Below are 18,245 nucleotides of genomic sequence, written 5' to 3'. Positions count from 1 at the left end.
TTATAATCGGGCATGGTTAGTGTTTATAGTAAACTCTGAGCTATTTCGTGGGGAAAATACATGAATGTTTAAGTTCATGAAGCGAGAGGGTTCACGGTGAATCGGTGCAATACTTGTACCATGACATAATAGGAAGTTTGATGCTTTTTTTTATTTGTAGCATTATGAAGTTCACGTCTTAAATATTATTGAGCTGTAGTTTTTTGCTTAATTCATTTAAATGGGAAAGATTGACTTCAAAGATTCTTTTGTCACTGCTTTTGGAGAAGTAGCTGGATTTAGAGAAGTAGCTGCTGCATTTATTTCTTCCACTTTAAAATAGTCTAAATGTCAAGCAGCACCATAGAGCATTTTGCAATCGGGCCTGTTACTCATCCTTTTATTATGGGCACATTATGGGTCAGTGGGCCCTTTGCTTAACAGCCATTTGACAAGTCACATGATGAAAATCAAAAGAGGAAATTAATTATGGTCTCATGACCTGACTTTCATTAAATAAACAGAGCCATTATTCATGTAATCATCAAAACACCTATGATTTTTTGTTGAGTTGATTTTTCATTTCCGTGTGTGTGTGTGTCCGTGTCCAGAATCTCCAGAGATCCAACCAAAGTTCGTAAAGGGCAGCAAACGTTATGGCCGCCGCTCCACGCCGGAGTTAATAGAGCCTATTTCGGGCTTATCTGAAATCACCAATGCAAACCTAGCAGAGGGAGTGGATTTTGAGGACAACTATGACTCGGCTGTTCCCAGGAAACGTGAGGTAAGACGGCTGAGACTCGATCAGAATGAACCTCCAGACACTGGGCTCCTTATCGCCGCCTGCCCTTGGACACAGCGCGTTTCTCCGCAGCCCCACACTGATTGTGAGATGTTATTTTTGGCTAATCAGCTTAGTGGCATGCTGGGCAGCTCCTGAACTGTTACACAGCCACGTCCAACGCAGAATTCCCAAAAGCTCAGTCTGTAAATAACACTCTGAACATAATCACAGTTTAACAAGCCTGTTTGTGTAGCGTCATGCCAGGTGTTTAATCTGTCGTGAAGTGATGGGTCCAGTGTCAGACTGGACTTTGCCCTTGAGTGATTGTGCTGGTGGACGAGGCGACAGCTTGGTTACTGTATGTACATCATGACGAAAGAAGCGCACACTCAAGTGTTCGTGGTTGTCAGTAAAAACAAGGGTTGCCGTCACTCTTCTGAAGCCTCCCTATGTCTACACAGGATTTCAGTGCAACAGGTTTTTAGTGTGATGGTGTTTCAGCAGCGAGTGTGCACAGCTGAAGATCGTTCCTCTCGTTGATATTCGAGGTCGTTTCCTTTTAGATAATCCGTCTCTTGCTGCTAAAATAGAGAGATTGTACGACACACGAGAGGAGACATTTTATATGAGCATCAATGATCTGCAATGGAAGACAGGCTGTCAAACTTAGTAACTTAAAGATAATTTGTGGTTGATATTTTGAGTTTTCAGCTGTCGGTTAGCTGTAATTACTCAAAGACATCTCAATAGGGTCAAGTATTAAGGGGATATAAATAGAAATTGTTCATTTCTAACCAATGAAACCCTCTCTGTAGCAATGCAAAGTAAGTTTTGCATGTCACCGTATACTGTCTGATTTATTCAAATTTCATACTTAAAACTTGAGTGATAATAACTGATAATATGTATATCAACGGAGTAATACACTTTTTGGCCATGTCTCCATCTTGCTGCAATGTCCTTGTGGCCTTTTCTTCTGCGAATACCAGTTTAAACACACAAACATGGTTGTGCTACAGAAAGCTAAGTAGATCGCGACAAAGAAAAGTCTCAACTGGTCACAAAACCGTATAATGACGGCTGATTCAGCTTGCGCACATGTTTTTTTTTTTTCATTGTGTGCGAGTCCGACTCCACCCCAGATGCCTGTCAGCATCACGACAAACACGGTTTGAGACACCGAACTGAAGCGTGTCTTAGTATTGAGTAATCTAGTTCATAACAATGCTTCAATGTCCAGCCTGGAGGCCAGCAGATGGGGCTGGGTCAGGGGGTTTTCTGTCACAGAGACTGCAGGTCTGATTCTTTGGGATGAGGAGGAGGAGGAGTAGGAAGAGGAGGGAGTTTGGCTGTGACAGAGGAACAATAAGGCCCCACTACCCCCACCCGCACGGATGCCTATACTCCATGTATCAAAACGTCACTCGCAGATTCCCATCTGTTCTTCATTCCATCGCTGTTTACTCGCCAAACAATAGATGGCCACGCTGGGATTGGGCCGGAAGAAAGTCGGTCAAAACTCACCCATACCCCCACTTCTTTTTACACAAACCTGAATTATTTTGAAGACTTTTTTTTTGTTTTGGACTGGATTCCATTCCATTTTAATGAATGATTTGCACCAGTTTTTCTTTTTCTTTTCTTTCTATTTTATTTCTTAAGTTTTTTTTTTTTTAACATCATGTCTTTGTCTGACCGGAGGAAAGTGAATAGGAGCCCCTTCATGATGCATTTCTCTTTTATTACCACCATTCCTGAATTACACGCTGACCCTCCCTGAAGGCCTGCGCCGTCACAAAAGCTTTTCTGTGAAACACTCCTGCCCCCTTGCACTCAGACTCAACCTTTCAACCAATTTAAAAACATGTTTCGACACATAAAATGCTGATTGTGAAAATTAGCCTGCAGGAATATATTAACAAGGGATTTTATTTGTCTCGGATGAGTGTCTATATTAAGTTTATGCCTTCTGTCTCTAACAGCGCTGGCATGCTCAGGAATCTGGAACAGAGGAGTATGAGGCAGAAGGTATGATAAAGTTACTGTTTTGTTTGGTTTTTCTGTCTTATTTTTTGTTTGCTTGCTTGTTTTTTTTTCCTGTGTCAGAGAATGACCTCCTCTTTTATCTCCTGTGTAGGCCAAATGCATCTCTGGAACCCTGATGAGCCGAGCACACCTCGGGGATCCATTGTTCCTTTTTCGACCTGTTTAGAGGAGAGGCTGCGTGAAGCCTGTGAGGAGCTGGCCATATCATGGGACAGATGTGCTGGTCACACTGAACTGCTGGCTCTCTGTGAACATCTGGGTCTGGAGGTTAGTTAAGCAGTGGCAAAATCTCCTTATCAGTACTTGAATTAAGTTCATTTTAATCCCTGAGTTTTTGCACATGGACAACACCTGTGTGAGTGGAATAACTGGTCTCTATGAAATGTGCCTTTTCAATAAAATCATGCTTTTATTTTTCAGATAAAGGAGGAGGTCCTCCTGAGTTTAAATGGTGATGGAGTAATGAATGTTCAGGAGTTTGTGTCTCGAGCCGTAAACCTCAACAAACCCCCAACACCATCTGCCTCCACACCCTACAGACAACTGAAACGACATCACTCCACTCAGGTACGACATTTGTTTGCTGTTTTCCAATTGGTTTCAAGAGGCAAGCATAATTCCCTCATTTTGTTTTGTTAGTCCAATAAAAAAACGTTTTCCTCCATACAGCCGTTTGATGAAGGCGGCCGTAGGATTGCCACCTCCTCTGCCTTGACCAGCACCATTGGCATGCGTCTCTTCTCCACCCTTGACGATGGCACTGGTTTCACTCCTGCTGAATATATCCTGGATTCCTGGACCGAAGAAGGCATTGAAAATGGCTCAGAGATCCTGCAGGTAAAGCGGCGTACAATGTTGATATTATTATCATTTTAAATATGGGAATTTAAAAAGCTGGATTTTATACAAATTTGTGCTATTCAGAAATTATTTATTTAAAAGTTTTAATTTGCTTTTAAGAATCATATTCTCAATGACATAATTGACTTCTGCAGGCGTTGAATTTCGACTTGGACGGCAAACTGAGTCTTGGTGACCTCACCATGGCGCTTGAAAATGAGTTGCTCGTTACTAAGAATGGGATTCACCAAGCGGCACTGGCGAGCTTCAAAGCTGAGCTCAGACATCTCCTGTGAGTATGAGTCATCGTGTACTCTCAAACAAAATCAAAGGTCTTATTACTCTTAATGTTTTATCAGCTATTATCGGGAATGATTATGAATCTCTAAAATGAGGTAAATCTCATTACCTAGGTTTGTTTGTTAGTTGTAGTAAATTGTTATTGTCCCTGTTGTTTCCTTTCGTCAGAGAGCAAGTTGACAGGGAATTCAGGGAGAAAGAGAAAATCCGATCTGATCTGGAAAAAGCGGAAAAGTTGAAAAACCAGCTCGCCACTGAGGTAGACGAGCATCACTCTGCGATTGAGCACACAAATAACCTCAAGCTCAGGTAAATATTAGCCTTTCTCCTGTTTTTCCCCTGCATGTTGGTGCAACAATTTACCTCAGTGAATGAACAAGCTGTTGGAATATTTTCTTTTTTTTCAAATTAGGGCTGAAACAATTAATCAAATACTAAATGAATCGCCAACTATATAATGGATTAATTAGACTTTTGTTTTTGTAGAATTGAAACACGTTTCTGTTTCTCTAATGTGAATATTTTTTGGTTTCTTTGCTCCATATAACAAAGAAATCATTTAAAACTGAATCAAAGCAAGACATTTCCAGGTTTGGGACATTTTATGGACTAGGATTAGCATTTATGGACGTGGATTAGTCAAGAAATGAATCTTATTTTTTTTTTATGAAAATAATGGTTCATTGCAGCCCTATTAAAATATGATTTTTTTTTCTGCTTTCTACTTTTCTTTATGCCGTATTTTTTTTTTTTATTCATGGATTGCGTTTGATCCTATTAGGATTCACATTACCTGATGAAAATTGGAAATTGTACCTTTTCAGTACTTAAACATTGTCATTGTCATTCTGTGGATGATTGTCTGCAGGAAGCTAGAGCAGGACCACAAAGAGAAACTCGCAGCTGCGCGATCAGAGCTGATGCAGGAGATCGACCGGCTCCAGCAGCAGGTGGGCCTGCAGCGAGAGGAACTGGAGAGGGAGATGAAGAAGACCAGGGAGGACGAATCTTTCCTTAGAGACCACCTCTCCATTTCTGTGAAGGTACCAGAAGAGTTTTGTCACGTACTTTGTCAGAATCCCCCCTATCCTTTTGCTTATACATGAACGTATTCTGTAGTTTCATATAACAATTCTCATTTTATGTTATATTTCTTTACATAACATATAATGTATATCTTCCAGGAAAACAGGCGTCTTGAAATGGAGCTGCTGGACAGCACAGAGAAACTAGTGGATGCACAAAGTCAAATTACAAAGCTCCAGACTAGTTTGGACAATATGATGAAAGAGAAGGTATGAAGACTTTTTGTGGCTATACATACATATATATACATATGCATCATTTCACAAGACTTAAGAGTTTACTGTCAGCTCTTGTGCAATTTGTTTGTTCAAGTATAATTGCATGATATATCTGTGATTTATGTTTTGCAGTTTGGAGACTTGGACCTCGGCAGTGCAGACTTCATTCTCCAAGAGGAACGATTTAAACAACTACGCAATGGCTACGAAGCTCAGTGCAGGGTAATTTTGTCCTTTTTGTTTGCCCGTTTGTTTATGTAGCGTCACATTCAAATTTAGTGACGGTGATGTATATGAGCTTTGCAAACTGTATTTTATATACAGATGATATAGTGCTAATTGTAATTAATTTAAATACAATTTTTAAATTGGCAGGAGCTGCAGGATCGTATTGATGAGCTGCAGTCAGAGCTCCAGGAGTTCCACAGTCTTGGACGAGTTCATCAGCCGTGCAACAAACCTCTGTCCGAGGAGCTGGAGAGTAAAAGCCCCGGCATGGAGTCTGATCCAGGTATGATGAATCACCATACACTTAATATCAATCCCAGCAGTACCCGTGACAGAGCACCGACAAGATTTATTCGTGACACATCCATTTTGCACAAGTTACAATCTTCTTGTTTGACTTTTGCAGGCATTGGTTCTGAAGAGGTTCAGCCATTCAGTTTGAGCCTGGAAGCAGAGATGATGCTGGAGCGGCTGAAGGAGCAACACTTTCAGGAAATGGAGGAGTTGCGAAATCAACTGGAAAGCAAGGTGTGTAGAAAATATAATTGATTTCATATTTCAGGAACCACTAACTTTAGCTTTATATTGACAGATTGGTATCAAGATAAAATCTAAGTCTGGGTTAAATTAAATAAATGTATCACCATCCACCCCCAAAAATGTGAAATTTCTGTCTTTTTAATTTGCTACAGATCACTGATGTTGATCAGATGGTAGAAAAGCAGAGGGCAACTCATGAGGGCCAGAAAGCTGCCGTGGCCCTCCAGCACCAGCAGGAGGTCCAGGCTCTGAGGGATGAGATAGCCAGTGTTCAGAGCCAGGCACAGGAGCTCCAGAGCCAGCTTGATCAAGTGGAGCTGGAGCGGGACTGTCTGGTGAAAAAGCTGGCCGAAGAGAGAGAAGAGCTTGAAAACCTGCAAGAGGAAGAAGTGGGAAATCTCAGACAACAGCTGCTGGAGACCCACACTTACGCCGCTGACCTGGAGGATCAGCTGAAGAACCTTGAAGCCCAACTCTCTGAGACAGATGTAAACTGTCACAGTCAGGTGGACGAACTGCAAAAACAACACGCCATGGAGATGAAGAAACTCGAGGAAAGACATGTTAAACTTTCTGAAGCCAGACTGGAAGAGGGGATCAATAAACTCCAGGAAGAAAAGGCTGAGTTAGAGAAGAGGTTGTTAGATGATTTTGAAAGGGAGAAGGAAGTGTTGAGACAAAGCCATGAGGTCCAGCTGAAGGCTAAACTAGAAGAGGCAAAGATGATGTTTGATAAGGAGCAGGATGAGTTTGTGCAGAAACTTACAGAGCAGTGGGGAAAAGAGAGAGCTCAGCTGGATGAGCAGAATAATGAGTCTCTGCAGGTTTTGCTGGAGGAAGAGATGTTGAGACTTGTCAAGGAACAGGAGCAGAAGGACGCCAAGCTCAGGAAACAGTGGGAGGCTGAGCGAGCTCAGCTTCAGCAGCAACACGAGGACGCTGTGCTCCAAAGACTACTTGAGGAAAGAATGCAGTTACAAGAGCAGTTTCAGCAGAAGGAGAAAAAGCTAAAGGAAGAGTGGGAGAGGGAGAGACTGCAGCTGGAGGAGGATTATGAAGGGATGCTGGATGACAGGTTGAATGAGGAGAGGAAGAAGCTTGAAACTGAGAAAGAGGAGGTGGAGAAAAAGCTAAAAAATGTAATGACAGAGGAGATGGCTCGTTTAAAAGAGAGCCACAGGGATGCTGTGAAGGAGCTGACCACAAAGCACAGTGAAGAGAGGAACACTCTGAGCAGTATGTTGGACAAACTACGAGATGACTTCGCTCAGGAGAGGTAAGACATGTCTTTTGAGTATATTTTTTTCCATTTTAAATGTATCATTTACAGGAATAGTTGGGCAGTTCCACATTCATATATATAATTGATAAAATTCGATTTTACTTAATTGGTTCCACATGAAGGAAATTCACTTGTTATAGCAGCATAAAGGTCAGAGGTAGACAATTGACAAAGAGAAAGTATTAGAATATGATGCAAAATAAATAACAAAAATCATCTGTTTTCTTCTGTTTAGTAAATACGAAACTACTGTAGTAGCTGGACTACTTGGGTTAGCTTAGCATAAATGTTCAGGACTTAGTATGGGGTATTGGCTAGCTATGAAAATCCACTGACCGTTCTCTGTTCCGCACCCAAGGAAAACAAAATTGTAGTTTTAAAAGGGAATATGTTTAACTTTCACCTCACTCCCTCCAAACATTTAAGTGTAAGCCTAAGGTTTAATATATTATGTTCAAGAAAGCCTAGCTCGCAGTTTCTTTCCTGGTGCCAGTATTTATACCAAGCTAACCCAAAATCTCCTGGCTCTACTTATTCTACACAAGATTAAAAGTGGTGTCATCTCAGCTGTGGACTTCCTAAAGTTTTAGAATATTAAATTTAAGTTTGGCTCAAAAAGGAAGATGGTGTTTTTCTTCTGTACCCATAAACGTTCAAAACTGTTAACATTCATTGAATAACCATGTACAGGAGGGAAATGGAGGTCAGCTTCACCCAAAGAATCAAAGAGGTGGAAAAGCGCTTCTTGGGTGATCAAGAATCTGTTGAAGAACGTTTTCATGCCAGTGTTTTGAAACTTGAACAGCACTACCAAAGTCAGCTGAAGGTGCTTTCTGAAAGCCACGGTGAGCAGAAGCTCCGCTGGGAAGCACAGATGCGAGAACATGAGAAGGCAGATGCACAAAGACAAAGGATGGACGAGGCCGTGAAGCAGGAGAGGGCAAGTCTCAATCAGAAGTGGATACAAGAACTATGTGAGCTTAAAAGTTTTCACAAGGAAGAACTGCACAAAATCAGTGTCAAAAACCAAGAACTGCAGAACGAACTGGACCACTTTATTAGTCTGAACCAGACAAAAGAGATGGAACTTAGTAGGCAGCTGAATGACCTCCGTAACCATCTTCAGGAAAGTTTGGACACCAAAGATGAGCTCCTCGTTCAATCTGAGCACAAAGCACTTCAGGCTGAAGTCCTGTTTAATCAAACTATGGAGGACTTTATACAAGAGAGGGCAAAACATCTGAGTACCCAGTCAGAACTTGAGGCAAAGTACAACGAGATGCATGCAATTTCTGAGCAACACGTATTGGAGAGAATTGAACTGTTAACAGAGCAAGATGATTTAAAAATGAAGGTTGAAGAGTTGGAGATGTTGCTCAGACAGGCAGCAGTGGACTTTGAACTTGACAGGAAGGAGCTACAGGAATGTGTGTCTGTTCTTGAGGGGAAGTTGAAAGATAATCTTGAGAATGATGAAGGAGATATGCTAAAAAGCAGGGTTAAACAGTTGGAGAAGGAACTCGATCAAGTTTTGACCTCTATAGAGAAGACTGAGAAAAAAGAAAAACAGGAATTGAACAATGATCAGAAAAGATGTTTGGCACCCAATGTTGGTATCAGTGATTGTATCAATTTCTCTAATCAGGAACTAGTTTGTTTGTCACCCTCTGTTGTTGAACAAGACACAGAAGTAGGAACCATATCAGATAGCCCTCATTCAATGGAGGAAGGCGCTGAACATATTATGGATGTTGATTATGATAATGAAAGCCTGGCTACAAACAATGATGAAGACCACATGCCAAAAATTAAGATGAATACATTTGAGATCACAGAACAGGATAATCAAATGGTTTTGCCGGAGAATAATGAAAATCAATTTGGTTTTGTGTCTAATTTTGAAATAACAAATTCAAACTCTTACATAGACTGCTATTCCCCAGAAATTGGAATTTGTCACGAAGACGACACTAAACCAAGTCTTTTGAGTTTTGAAAACAATGAAGAGTCTGTTTCCTTAGAGATGCAGTGTGAAGTGACCTCATTGCTTCAGGTGTTTGAAGGTGTGGAAGCAGATCAAGATGCAGAAGCTCTTGAATCATGTGAGGACGAGTGTAAACCTCAACCTTTAACAACTTTTGATTTTGGAAGCTGTTCTCATGAAGATGAACCATGTGTTAAGACTGTGGTTAATCCAACGATGCTGGGGGAGATATCTGACCTCGATGAACTGCCTCTGAAGCATGCTGAGGTTAGTTGTTTTGCGAATAACTCTCACCAGAATAACGAGGAAGCTGGATTTGTTTCAGAGTCAGTCCATGAACATTTCACTTCTAAAATTAATTTTGCGCCTGGTGACTGTACACATGGTTACCTTGAACATGATGATGGTGATTCTGGGAACCAGACTTGCTCTCTCCTGGGTTTGTACAACACTGCCACGGATGAGAACATCCTCCTCCATGAGAAGATATCTCTGCTTCAGCAGAAGACGGAACTGCTAGAGAATCTTCTGGCTCATAACAGTGAAAAGACGAAAACTGGTCACCAGATTCTGGAGGAGAACTACAGCCTCAAAGTAAAAATGGTGCTGTTAATGGAGCACATCAAAAAGCTGGAGATTAAAGCCGTAGAAATGACGGATGTTCAGATTCGATATGAAGATTGCATGTGTGAAAATATCAAGCTGATGGAACAAAATGGTGAACTTGAAAAAACAGTGTGGAGCCTTGAAACACGGATGAATATTTTCCATGATTCCCAAGATGAGCAGTTCTCACTTGATGGGGTCAGCAAGATGAGGGAAGGAAACACTGAGCTGTTCAGGGAACTGGATACGCAGGATGAGATTCTCTCTGGACTGGATCCAGATGTTGGACCTTTGGAAAGCCCTACAGGAGAGGATTTGCTGTATCTGGTGGCTGAAGTTGAGGCAGTGAGTGACCTTGAGGACTACTGTGAACATTTTGAGAAGCAGAACACCAAAATTTGCAGAGCCCTCTCAGAGCTTCAGGACAAGTCGCAGACCTTAAATGAAACAACGCAGGCCCATAGGTAATGTGGAGAAAAAGGAACTAGGATCCCATCCTCCTGTACCTCCCCGTGGCTTGTTGTTGTTCCATCCCTTTTATGCTTTGTGGATCGCTCTTTCCAACTCTCCCAACTATAGCAGTGTTGTTTTTCCTACCGGTAATTAGTGTCCTTATGTTCGTATATCTTTGCGCAATTGAGCAGATCTTGAACACTTTACCAGTAGAAGGGCAAACAAGTGTCGTAAATGGTAAATAGTAAATGGTAGATAAAGCAATGTCCAATGTAGTAAAACAAAGTAAAAACAATTCTAATGTGGTCAAAAAACACATTCTGTGGATTCTAAATCTGATTTTTGTCTTTTTTCGGTAGATCTGAGGTCTGTCGTCTTGCTGAAGAAAATCTCCTTCTCGGCCAAAAGATGACAGCTTTGAAGGAGGAGGACTTAAAAGAGGCCAAGGAAGAGTTGACGTAAGCAACATCCAATGATGTTTCCAGTTATTTGCTTTGTTGATGTTTTGTTTTGTTTTTGTTTTTCTCGTGTCGTGTATACTTACATTTTCTTCCCTTGTTCAATTTCAGACAAACATTGGAGCACTTAAAACATGAAAGGACCACAGCTCGGAGGGTAGCAGAGACTTTTCAGAAACAGGTGCTTTACATTTCCTAAAACTGTTGGATGTACTGTACGTCTTTAGGTCATCAGGTTATGAGCTGTCACTTTATCTCTTCCTCTTCAGATTGAAGAGCTGCATTTGCAGAGGCAACAGCTGAAGGACGAGAATGGGAAGCTGTCGGAGAAAAGTAGCCACGACATTGCTGAGATGGAGGATCTACATCAGCAGCTGGCTGAGCTCAAAGAGGAGAAAGAGAATAGGGAGGTGTTCCCCGCTGAAGATAAAAACAAGGTAAATGGTGTTTTATCACAGACTGGTTTTCATGGTTGAGTGGTGGTTGTCATAGTTGGTAGGTAATTGGTGGCTGTTTTGTGTTAGCTGGCGGCGTGTGTGACTTCTCTGGAGGCAGAGCTGACCAAAGCTCTGGAGGACACTGCAAAGCTGGAGGAGAGGAATAGCCAGCTGTCACAGCAACTGTCTAGCTTAAGAGAGAAGGTAAGGTTGAGCGCGTCAGTGTGTGGCACTGAGGCAAAGAAGTACTAACGTGCTTGCTTAAAAGTGTTTTCCAGCCTTGACTCACCTGTGATGAGCTGAGAGTTTGACCCAACTTCAGCAGTAAAGGTTGTAATAGTGTTTCATTCCAGTTTTGTGCTCTTCTCTTTGTTCTTAGGTGACCAAGTTCGACTCCATAGAGAGCCAGCTCAGCCATCTGCTGGAGGAACGGAAGAGTGTGGACAAGGAGACTCAGAGCCTCCGCAGCCAGCTCGCCAAAGCCCAAGAGCGGGTAAGACCCCGCTGTAACCACAGAATAATTTGGATCTTGGATAACTTGGATTTTGCATTTATCATCTTTTATTACATGAGTTGGTTTTTTTTTTAGAGCTAAATTTACTCCTTTTTTTTTTCCCCTGACTCTAGGTCAAGGCAGTGGATGAAACCTCTCTGGCTGTGAACCATCAAAGTGCTCGCCTCAAGGCTGACGTTCGTGTTTTGCAGAAGGAGAGGGATTCCCTGAAACACGAAGTTGCAGTTCTACACAAACGGCTGCAGAATGCCAATGATAAAGTAAGATATTCATGCTCTGGTCTCTGACTTCATGCATTTAGAGTGTACCAACCCCACAAATGTTTTTATAATGTAACAAAATGGAGGGATGGTATAAATGCATTCTGGTACATTAAGTATATACACTACCTTACATATAACTGATAGTAGGAATATTTAAACTTAGGGGACTTGTACTTCCCAAAATAAATAAAATAGTAGACTAGTGTAACACCAAAGTGATAAAGCACAATTGGACCTTTTCGAATTCCAAATATTTGAATCACATTTGACCCTCTGCCTTTGTTTATCACAGCACCACATTTTAGAAATGGCCTTGCACTCGAGTGGTTTGCAGAATCAGAGCAAAAAAAGGCTCAAGGATGAGCTGTCTCGTCTGATGGAGCAAGAGCAGGTGCTCCTGAGGCAGGAGAACGAGCAGCTTCAGGCAGAAATGCGCACTATTAAAGGAGACCTAGTACAGTCAAGAGAGAAGGTGAGCTGACTCTTACAGCACATTTAAATTCACTTAAAAAAACATGTAGGCAGGATGTCTCCCAGTCACTAAAATGTAAACCCTCTGTCTGCTCCAGGTTCGTCACCTTGATGCAACCGTTTTGTCCTTGAAGCAACAGAAACAACCGAATCACTTGTCACTGGTGAAGGCTTTGGAGGTGGAGAACGCCGCTTTGAAGCAGGAGCTGGAGGCACAAAAGGAACAGAACAAGGTGAAACATGTTTGTAAAACGACACAGTTAACCTTTTTGTGTGTTGTTTCCTTCCAAACACGGTGATTAGTTGGTATCCTCTTGAGTTTTTAATACTGTACGCATGTTGGTTTCAGAGCTGTGAAGCGGGACAAGGACACACAACTTCACTGGAGAGTCTTCAGCAGGAGAATGAAGCGCTTAAGGACCAAATGGCTCATCTGTCTTCACAGCTACTGGAGGTACATCACAATACCTCCTCTTATTTTACATAATTGACTAAGAATTACTAACACAATACGAACCCTCTGTCATAATTGTCACCCAGTGGTGACTATTCTGTTTTCTGCCAAAAGTGTGACAGTACAGATTGGATATTTCGGTGCCCTTCGCGACTTTTTTATTGAGTTTTCTATTTTCTCAACAATAAAACACTCGGCAAAAACATTGGTCTGGACAAACAGCAGGGTACAGCAATGTTCATAATTGAGATACATTTAAGAAAGAAAGAAGAGGAATTTAACAAACAGAAAATTAAATGAGCATATCCCAGGTTTCTGTTCTGAAAAATTGAGATGACGAGGCTGCAATCACAATTTTAGACACAAGATTTCAGAGCAGGAGTGGAAGGCAATGTAAGAATGATACTAAAGAGCACTAAAGCCACTGTAGAATTGGAGAATCGGTCCAAATTTACATGAATTGTCGATCCATGATTATCTTTAGTATTATTATTATTATTTTTATAATAATTATTTAGTATTTTGACAGTCAAAATACAGATAATAGAGTACTATACCATACCACTGAAATGTTAACTAGAATATATGCTTCCTGCCACAAATGCAAAAATAAAATAGTAGAGGTTTATTCTCAAAGGGAATAAATAATCAAACTGTTGTTGTACATATTTCTATCTATGCTAGAATTTGTTCCTCATGATTTTACTCCCTCACTTCCGTCCAGAGTTTTCAGGCTCATCTGGTTGGACTTCTGCCTCCGTCCCCTCACAGGATTCCCCGAGGACAACATCGCGGTGAAGATCCTGACAACATGCAGGTACAGTACAATCTGAACTCTCCTTTGTATCAGGCCTGAGGAATATGAATGTCAGACAAGCATGACAAAATGATAAATTCATATTACTCGTATTAGAAAAGTGGCTCTGGTGTGCTTCTTTTTACTTTGCATGGTATGGGTTTATGTTCATCTCCTGCCATGTTTCTATCACTGTCATTTTTTTATTTTCTCACAAGTTGGTTATTGTTTTGTTGTCTTTATATTCACACATGCCTATACAATGGAAACATGAAGCACATCTCATGTTTTGGGGGATACCTGAACTGAGTGTCATTGTTCTCATTTATTTTTGTTTTCCATTCCCTGTTTTTGTTTTTTTGGTTGTATTTTTCTGGGGGGTGGGTGGGAGCTGTGCTCTTTGTTTCGGTGAATGACACAGATCCACTTCAACGCCTGTTTGTCTTCATCTTATATCGTGTGTTGTTTACTTTGTGGGTTTGGTGTTTTTCAGTCTGCCGTACCTGTGTGTCTGTCTGGCTTGTGTTTAATGTTGAGTGGTGTGATCATCATCATCATCACCATCATCACCTGGGTGTGCCTGTTTTCCATGAGTCACTTTTTGCAGAGTCACGCTGCACAAACCATGGTCGCTTCACGACAGATTCATCTGCAAACATAGTCATTCCACACCAGTGTGTTTGTGTGTATTATTACAACATCTGGTGTTGTTTGTATCAGCAGTGTCACGCCTAGTTATCACCAAGTTTACATGAATATAGTGGAAGGAAAAAGCATGTTACCAAGCATTGGATTGTTCACCAACTAATAGGGAACGTGAGCTGGGTTTAGACCGTCGTGAGACAGGTTAGTTTTACCCTACTGATGATGTGTTGTTGCAATAGTAATCCTGTATCTAATTGTGAGTTCATTATTACAATGTGTGTGTGTATATATGTATATGTGTGTATATATATATATATATATGTGTGTATACATATATATGTATGTGTGTGTATGTATGTGTATATATATATACAAATGTGTATGTATATATATATATACATACATATATGTATATAAGTATGTGTGTTGCCAATCTCAGCTGACATAGGGCGATAGGCGGGGTACACCCAGTTTTAAAGTCATGCTCAGATGCATATTTTCATAATTGCTTCTTAATTGTTCCTCTTTTTTTTTTTAAATTCTCATCAGACATCTCATTTTACTGAACATACTCCATCAATATGTACCACCCACACTGTATTAGAGCTTGTTGACTGACCAGCCCTTTGCAGATGTTTAGGAGTAGAGATTAGAGTGGCTGGAGCTGTGGTGAAGTGTACCTACCTTTTCTCTCCAGGGGGCGATGCCGGAGCAGCGGGCGGCTCACGCGGACAGCTACCGGCGGATCGGTGGATTGTAGCGCCAGCGTCTTTCTCCACTTTTATCCTCTCTTACCTCCCACGGCTGCTCTCCTCATGTTCTGCTCTTCCTCTGCTTTGCTTGGAGCAAAAATGATCTAATTAGAGCACATAAAGCTGAACTTTCTGCTTCTTTATAGGAGACTGTGAACGTATGTGGTGCCTGATTTAAAGGGCATGGGTGTGTAATTTAACTCGTTTGCTGCCAGGTGGCAGGAAAACACAGAAATGTCTCCTGGTGTTTTCCCCATGGGACCTCGATTTAAAATGATGACATTACGATTAAAACTAAATTTAACGTTGACGTAAACAAACCACAATGTGGCATCATTAATATTTTTGGGGGAGATTTTAAATGCAGGGTGGGTTTTGTTTCCTGGGAATGTTCCATTTTGCACTTGTGTCTTGAGACAGGGTCAATTCTCCGAGGCTGAGTCTCATTTCAGATTTTGCCTCCTGATTGTTGAGTGTTGATTGATGTTGAGGCGAGGTTAGTGCCTGACCTCTGAGCCTTTTCTAACAATCAAACAAATGTCTACCTGTTTTTTATCAGGTGATGTAACTGTCAGCTGTGTCAGCATCAAGGTTTTTTTTTAATGAAGGTACCAGGTTTTCACTGTTTCATGTTTCTTTTTGGACACTACACAGAGTTGAATGTTTCTTCGAGCTACGTGTTGATGTTCTTTCCTTCTTCTGGGTCTGTGTTATTGTCGTTTGTGTTGCTGCTACACAACCAAAGTAAATCACAAGTTTCTGGGTACAAAAAGTCTTCAAACTTTGAATGTTTCTATTATATTTATTAGAAATTCCACATGAGCCAAATCATTGTTTACCCCATTAGTGTGTAACTAGTACAGTGTGTCATTATGTGTTGTTATCATGTACTGTATGTGGTTGGTTCTTTTTTTTCTTATTTGCACCATGCATAGACTCACCTGTATTTGATTAATTTAATTTATTTAATAGAGACATGTTGGCCTTTATTTTTATTTATACATTAAATTATTTTTCTAGAGGTATTTGATATTGATGGCATAATTTTATACCTATTTATATTTTATTTATTTTTGTAGTGTTTTGTCTGCTCTTCTTAGAAATGTTGTAGAAGTCGTATCAAGAGAAAATAAAGCTCACTGCAATCTGGACTATGTTGTTTCTGACCCAATTTTTTATTTTTTTTAACTGGACGCCAAGGGAAAGGCAAGATAATACACATTTCATTATTGTGTTATTGCATTTGCAGCAAAGTGATGATACTATTTTTTTTGTCTCCTCACCAGGATGAAAGGGAGAGGAAGATGAAGAACATGGAGGAGCGGCTGAGAGAAATTGAGCTGTCGCTGCATAATGTGAAGCTGCTGCTCAAAGAGAAGGTCGCTCAACTGAAAGATCAGGTCAGTTCAAAAAAAGCACATCTCAATAGCTCACAATTAAAGTTGGTTTATCTTTTTAAAAAGAAAACAAACCAAACATCACATGATTTTATCCACAGCAACGTGATGGCGTATAAAATGAAATGGGAATTTAATAGATTATTGAAATGTAGATCCAACAAATTTTCCTCTTGAGACATTTGACATCACTTAATTTCAATGAAACAAAGTGAAAACACCTTATATATTATGATTTTTGAGTTATAACTGGAATATTCAGCTGATGGCAGATACTTTAATAGTAGGAGATGCACAGGTGTAAATAATCATTGATGATGGCTAGTTCCATTTAGCTGCCTCAAGTTCATTGTCCTGACTTACATGAACTAAACAGCCGCTGTTAAAATTGATAATCAACACATAATATATTTTATTTAGAGGCACCTTTCAGAGTTCTCAAGGTTACCGTACATCGGAACATCGGCAGTAAAACATTGATAAACCGATATATGCGAAAGATTAAAAATAAAAATAAATAATGTGCTTTACCTGCTTACAATGGCTGCTAAAAAAAATTGTTAATGGTGACGCTTAAATTAATAAATGTATGTTTGGCACTTTTGTTAAATATGGAGAGATATTGACAAGTAAGCCATGACAAAAATAAGTTGATTTTTCTGTGATCTGTAACAAATAAGCATTTTTCATCGAGCTGACTAATTTTCCCTTGGTGTCTTGTGACCAACCTCTATCAGGATGATGAATCAAATCACATTTCTCTGACATTTCCAGCTTAACAAGAATGGCAAAGCAGATGTGCTGATCAACGACCTGTATGTGGAGAACGCTCAGCTGCTGAAAGCCCTGGAGATAACCGAGCAGCGGCACAAGATCGCAGAGAAGAAGAACTACCTGCTGGAGGAGAAGATCTCCAGCCTCAACAAGATAGTGCGGGACCTGAACCCGTCACTGCTTCCCTCACTACCTTATCACTATAAATGCTCATAATGCATCACCTAAAATACAGTCACCAACAAACTGCAATGTTTCTTTGCTCTTTTCTTCCCACATTGAATTATAATGTATCCTGACATATTTCCTTGAATGTCCACCGCTACATTCTGTTCCATTTATTTTAAATGTTACTGATCACTGTGCAGTATTATATATTAAGCAGTTGTGCTTAAATTGTGTCGGACCAATGAAGAACTAATAAGAGTTTTATAGTTATTTATAATATAAATGCGTATTTGTCAAAGCAGTAGCAGAGAACATCGTGACATAATGTGTCTCTTGAAAGAGACAAAAACTTAAGTGTACTTTTTATACAAGTGTACTTTTGTCCATGTTTTCAGAGACACTAAGTTTGTGTGTCTGTTCCTTTTTAAGCCCTTGTGTAAAGAAGAAACGGGCCATTCTGTAAAATCATGCACACAGAAGAGCCATATAACACCGAGGTGTTTGCTCTCACGTAACACTACCTGTACAGTAGTTCTATCCATTTTAAATGTCTGTGAATGTGTCAATACATTTTATTTATATTTAAATGGAACTCTATAATCTGTTGCAATATGTAAAGCTGTTGGTGTTTAAAACCACACCATTATGAATGTTTCTGTTTTAAAGTGATGGACCTTGTCTTTACTGCAGAATAAGCACTAATGTTGAAAACAGGGTCATGTTTTGTGCTTTCAGGATCAATGAAATGAATAAATTGTATTACATTTGAA

At 40.3% G+C, this 18,245-nt stretch overlaps 1 protein-coding gene across 5 annotated transcripts in view; it reads left to right on the top strand.

Moving 5' to 3' along the window:
- nin (ninein (GSK3B interacting protein)) overlaps positions 1-18,245 on the top strand; it is a 27,562-nt gene extending 9,317 nt beyond the window's left edge. For 3 of the 5 annotated variants that reach the window (XM_044047397.1, XM_044047399.1, XM_044047398.1), the window contains exons 4-29: positions 591-763; positions 2,746-2,791; positions 2,901-3,076; positions 3,230-3,376; positions 3,479-3,646; positions 3,805-3,941; positions 4,118-4,258; positions 4,818-4,992; positions 5,134-5,244; positions 5,386-5,475; positions 5,629-5,764; positions 5,888-6,009; positions 6,174-7,297; positions 7,994-10,357; positions 10,706-10,804; positions 10,916-10,985; positions 11,074-11,241; positions 11,329-11,445; positions 11,621-11,734; positions 11,869-12,015; positions 12,311-12,490; positions 12,588-12,722; positions 12,839-12,943; positions 13,668-13,760; positions 16,423-16,536; positions 17,308-18,245. In XM_044047397.1, coding sequence (XP_043903332.1) covers positions 591-763; positions 2,746-2,791; positions 2,901-3,076; positions 3,230-3,376; positions 3,479-3,646; positions 3,805-3,941; positions 4,118-4,258; positions 4,818-4,992; positions 5,134-5,244; positions 5,386-5,475; positions 5,629-5,764; positions 5,888-6,009; positions 6,174-7,297; positions 7,994-10,357; positions 10,706-10,804; positions 10,916-10,985; positions 11,074-11,241; positions 11,329-11,445; positions 11,621-11,734; positions 11,869-12,015; positions 12,311-12,490; positions 12,588-12,722; positions 12,839-12,943; positions 13,668-13,760; positions 16,423-16,536; positions 17,308-17,523 — 6,668 coding nt within the window. In that variant the 3' untranslated portion in view covers positions 17,524-18,245. The remainder of the gene's footprint in view (positions 1-590; positions 764-2,745; positions 2,792-2,900; positions 3,077-3,229; positions 3,377-3,478; positions 3,647-3,804; positions 3,942-4,117; positions 4,259-4,817; positions 4,993-5,133; positions 5,245-5,385; positions 5,476-5,628; positions 5,765-5,887; positions 6,010-6,173; positions 7,298-7,993; positions 10,358-10,705; positions 10,805-10,915; positions 10,986-11,073; positions 11,242-11,328; positions 11,446-11,620; positions 11,735-11,868; positions 12,016-12,310; positions 12,491-12,587; positions 12,723-12,838; positions 12,944-13,667; positions 13,761-16,422; positions 16,537-17,307) is intronic. The other 2 variants (XM_044047400.1, XM_044047401.1) reach the window with 2 other exon arrangements.

The sequence above is a fragment of the Solea senegalensis genome, linkage group LG16, assembly GCF_019176455.1.
Source record: "Solea senegalensis isolate Sse05_10M linkage group LG16, IFAPA_SoseM_1, whole genome shotgun sequence".
In the NCBI taxonomy this organism is placed as follows: Eukaryota; Metazoa; Chordata; class Actinopteri; order Pleuronectiformes; family Soleidae; genus Solea; species Solea senegalensis.
Note: the sequence above shows the minus strand (reverse complement) of the source record. Positions and strands in the feature narration are given on the sequence as shown.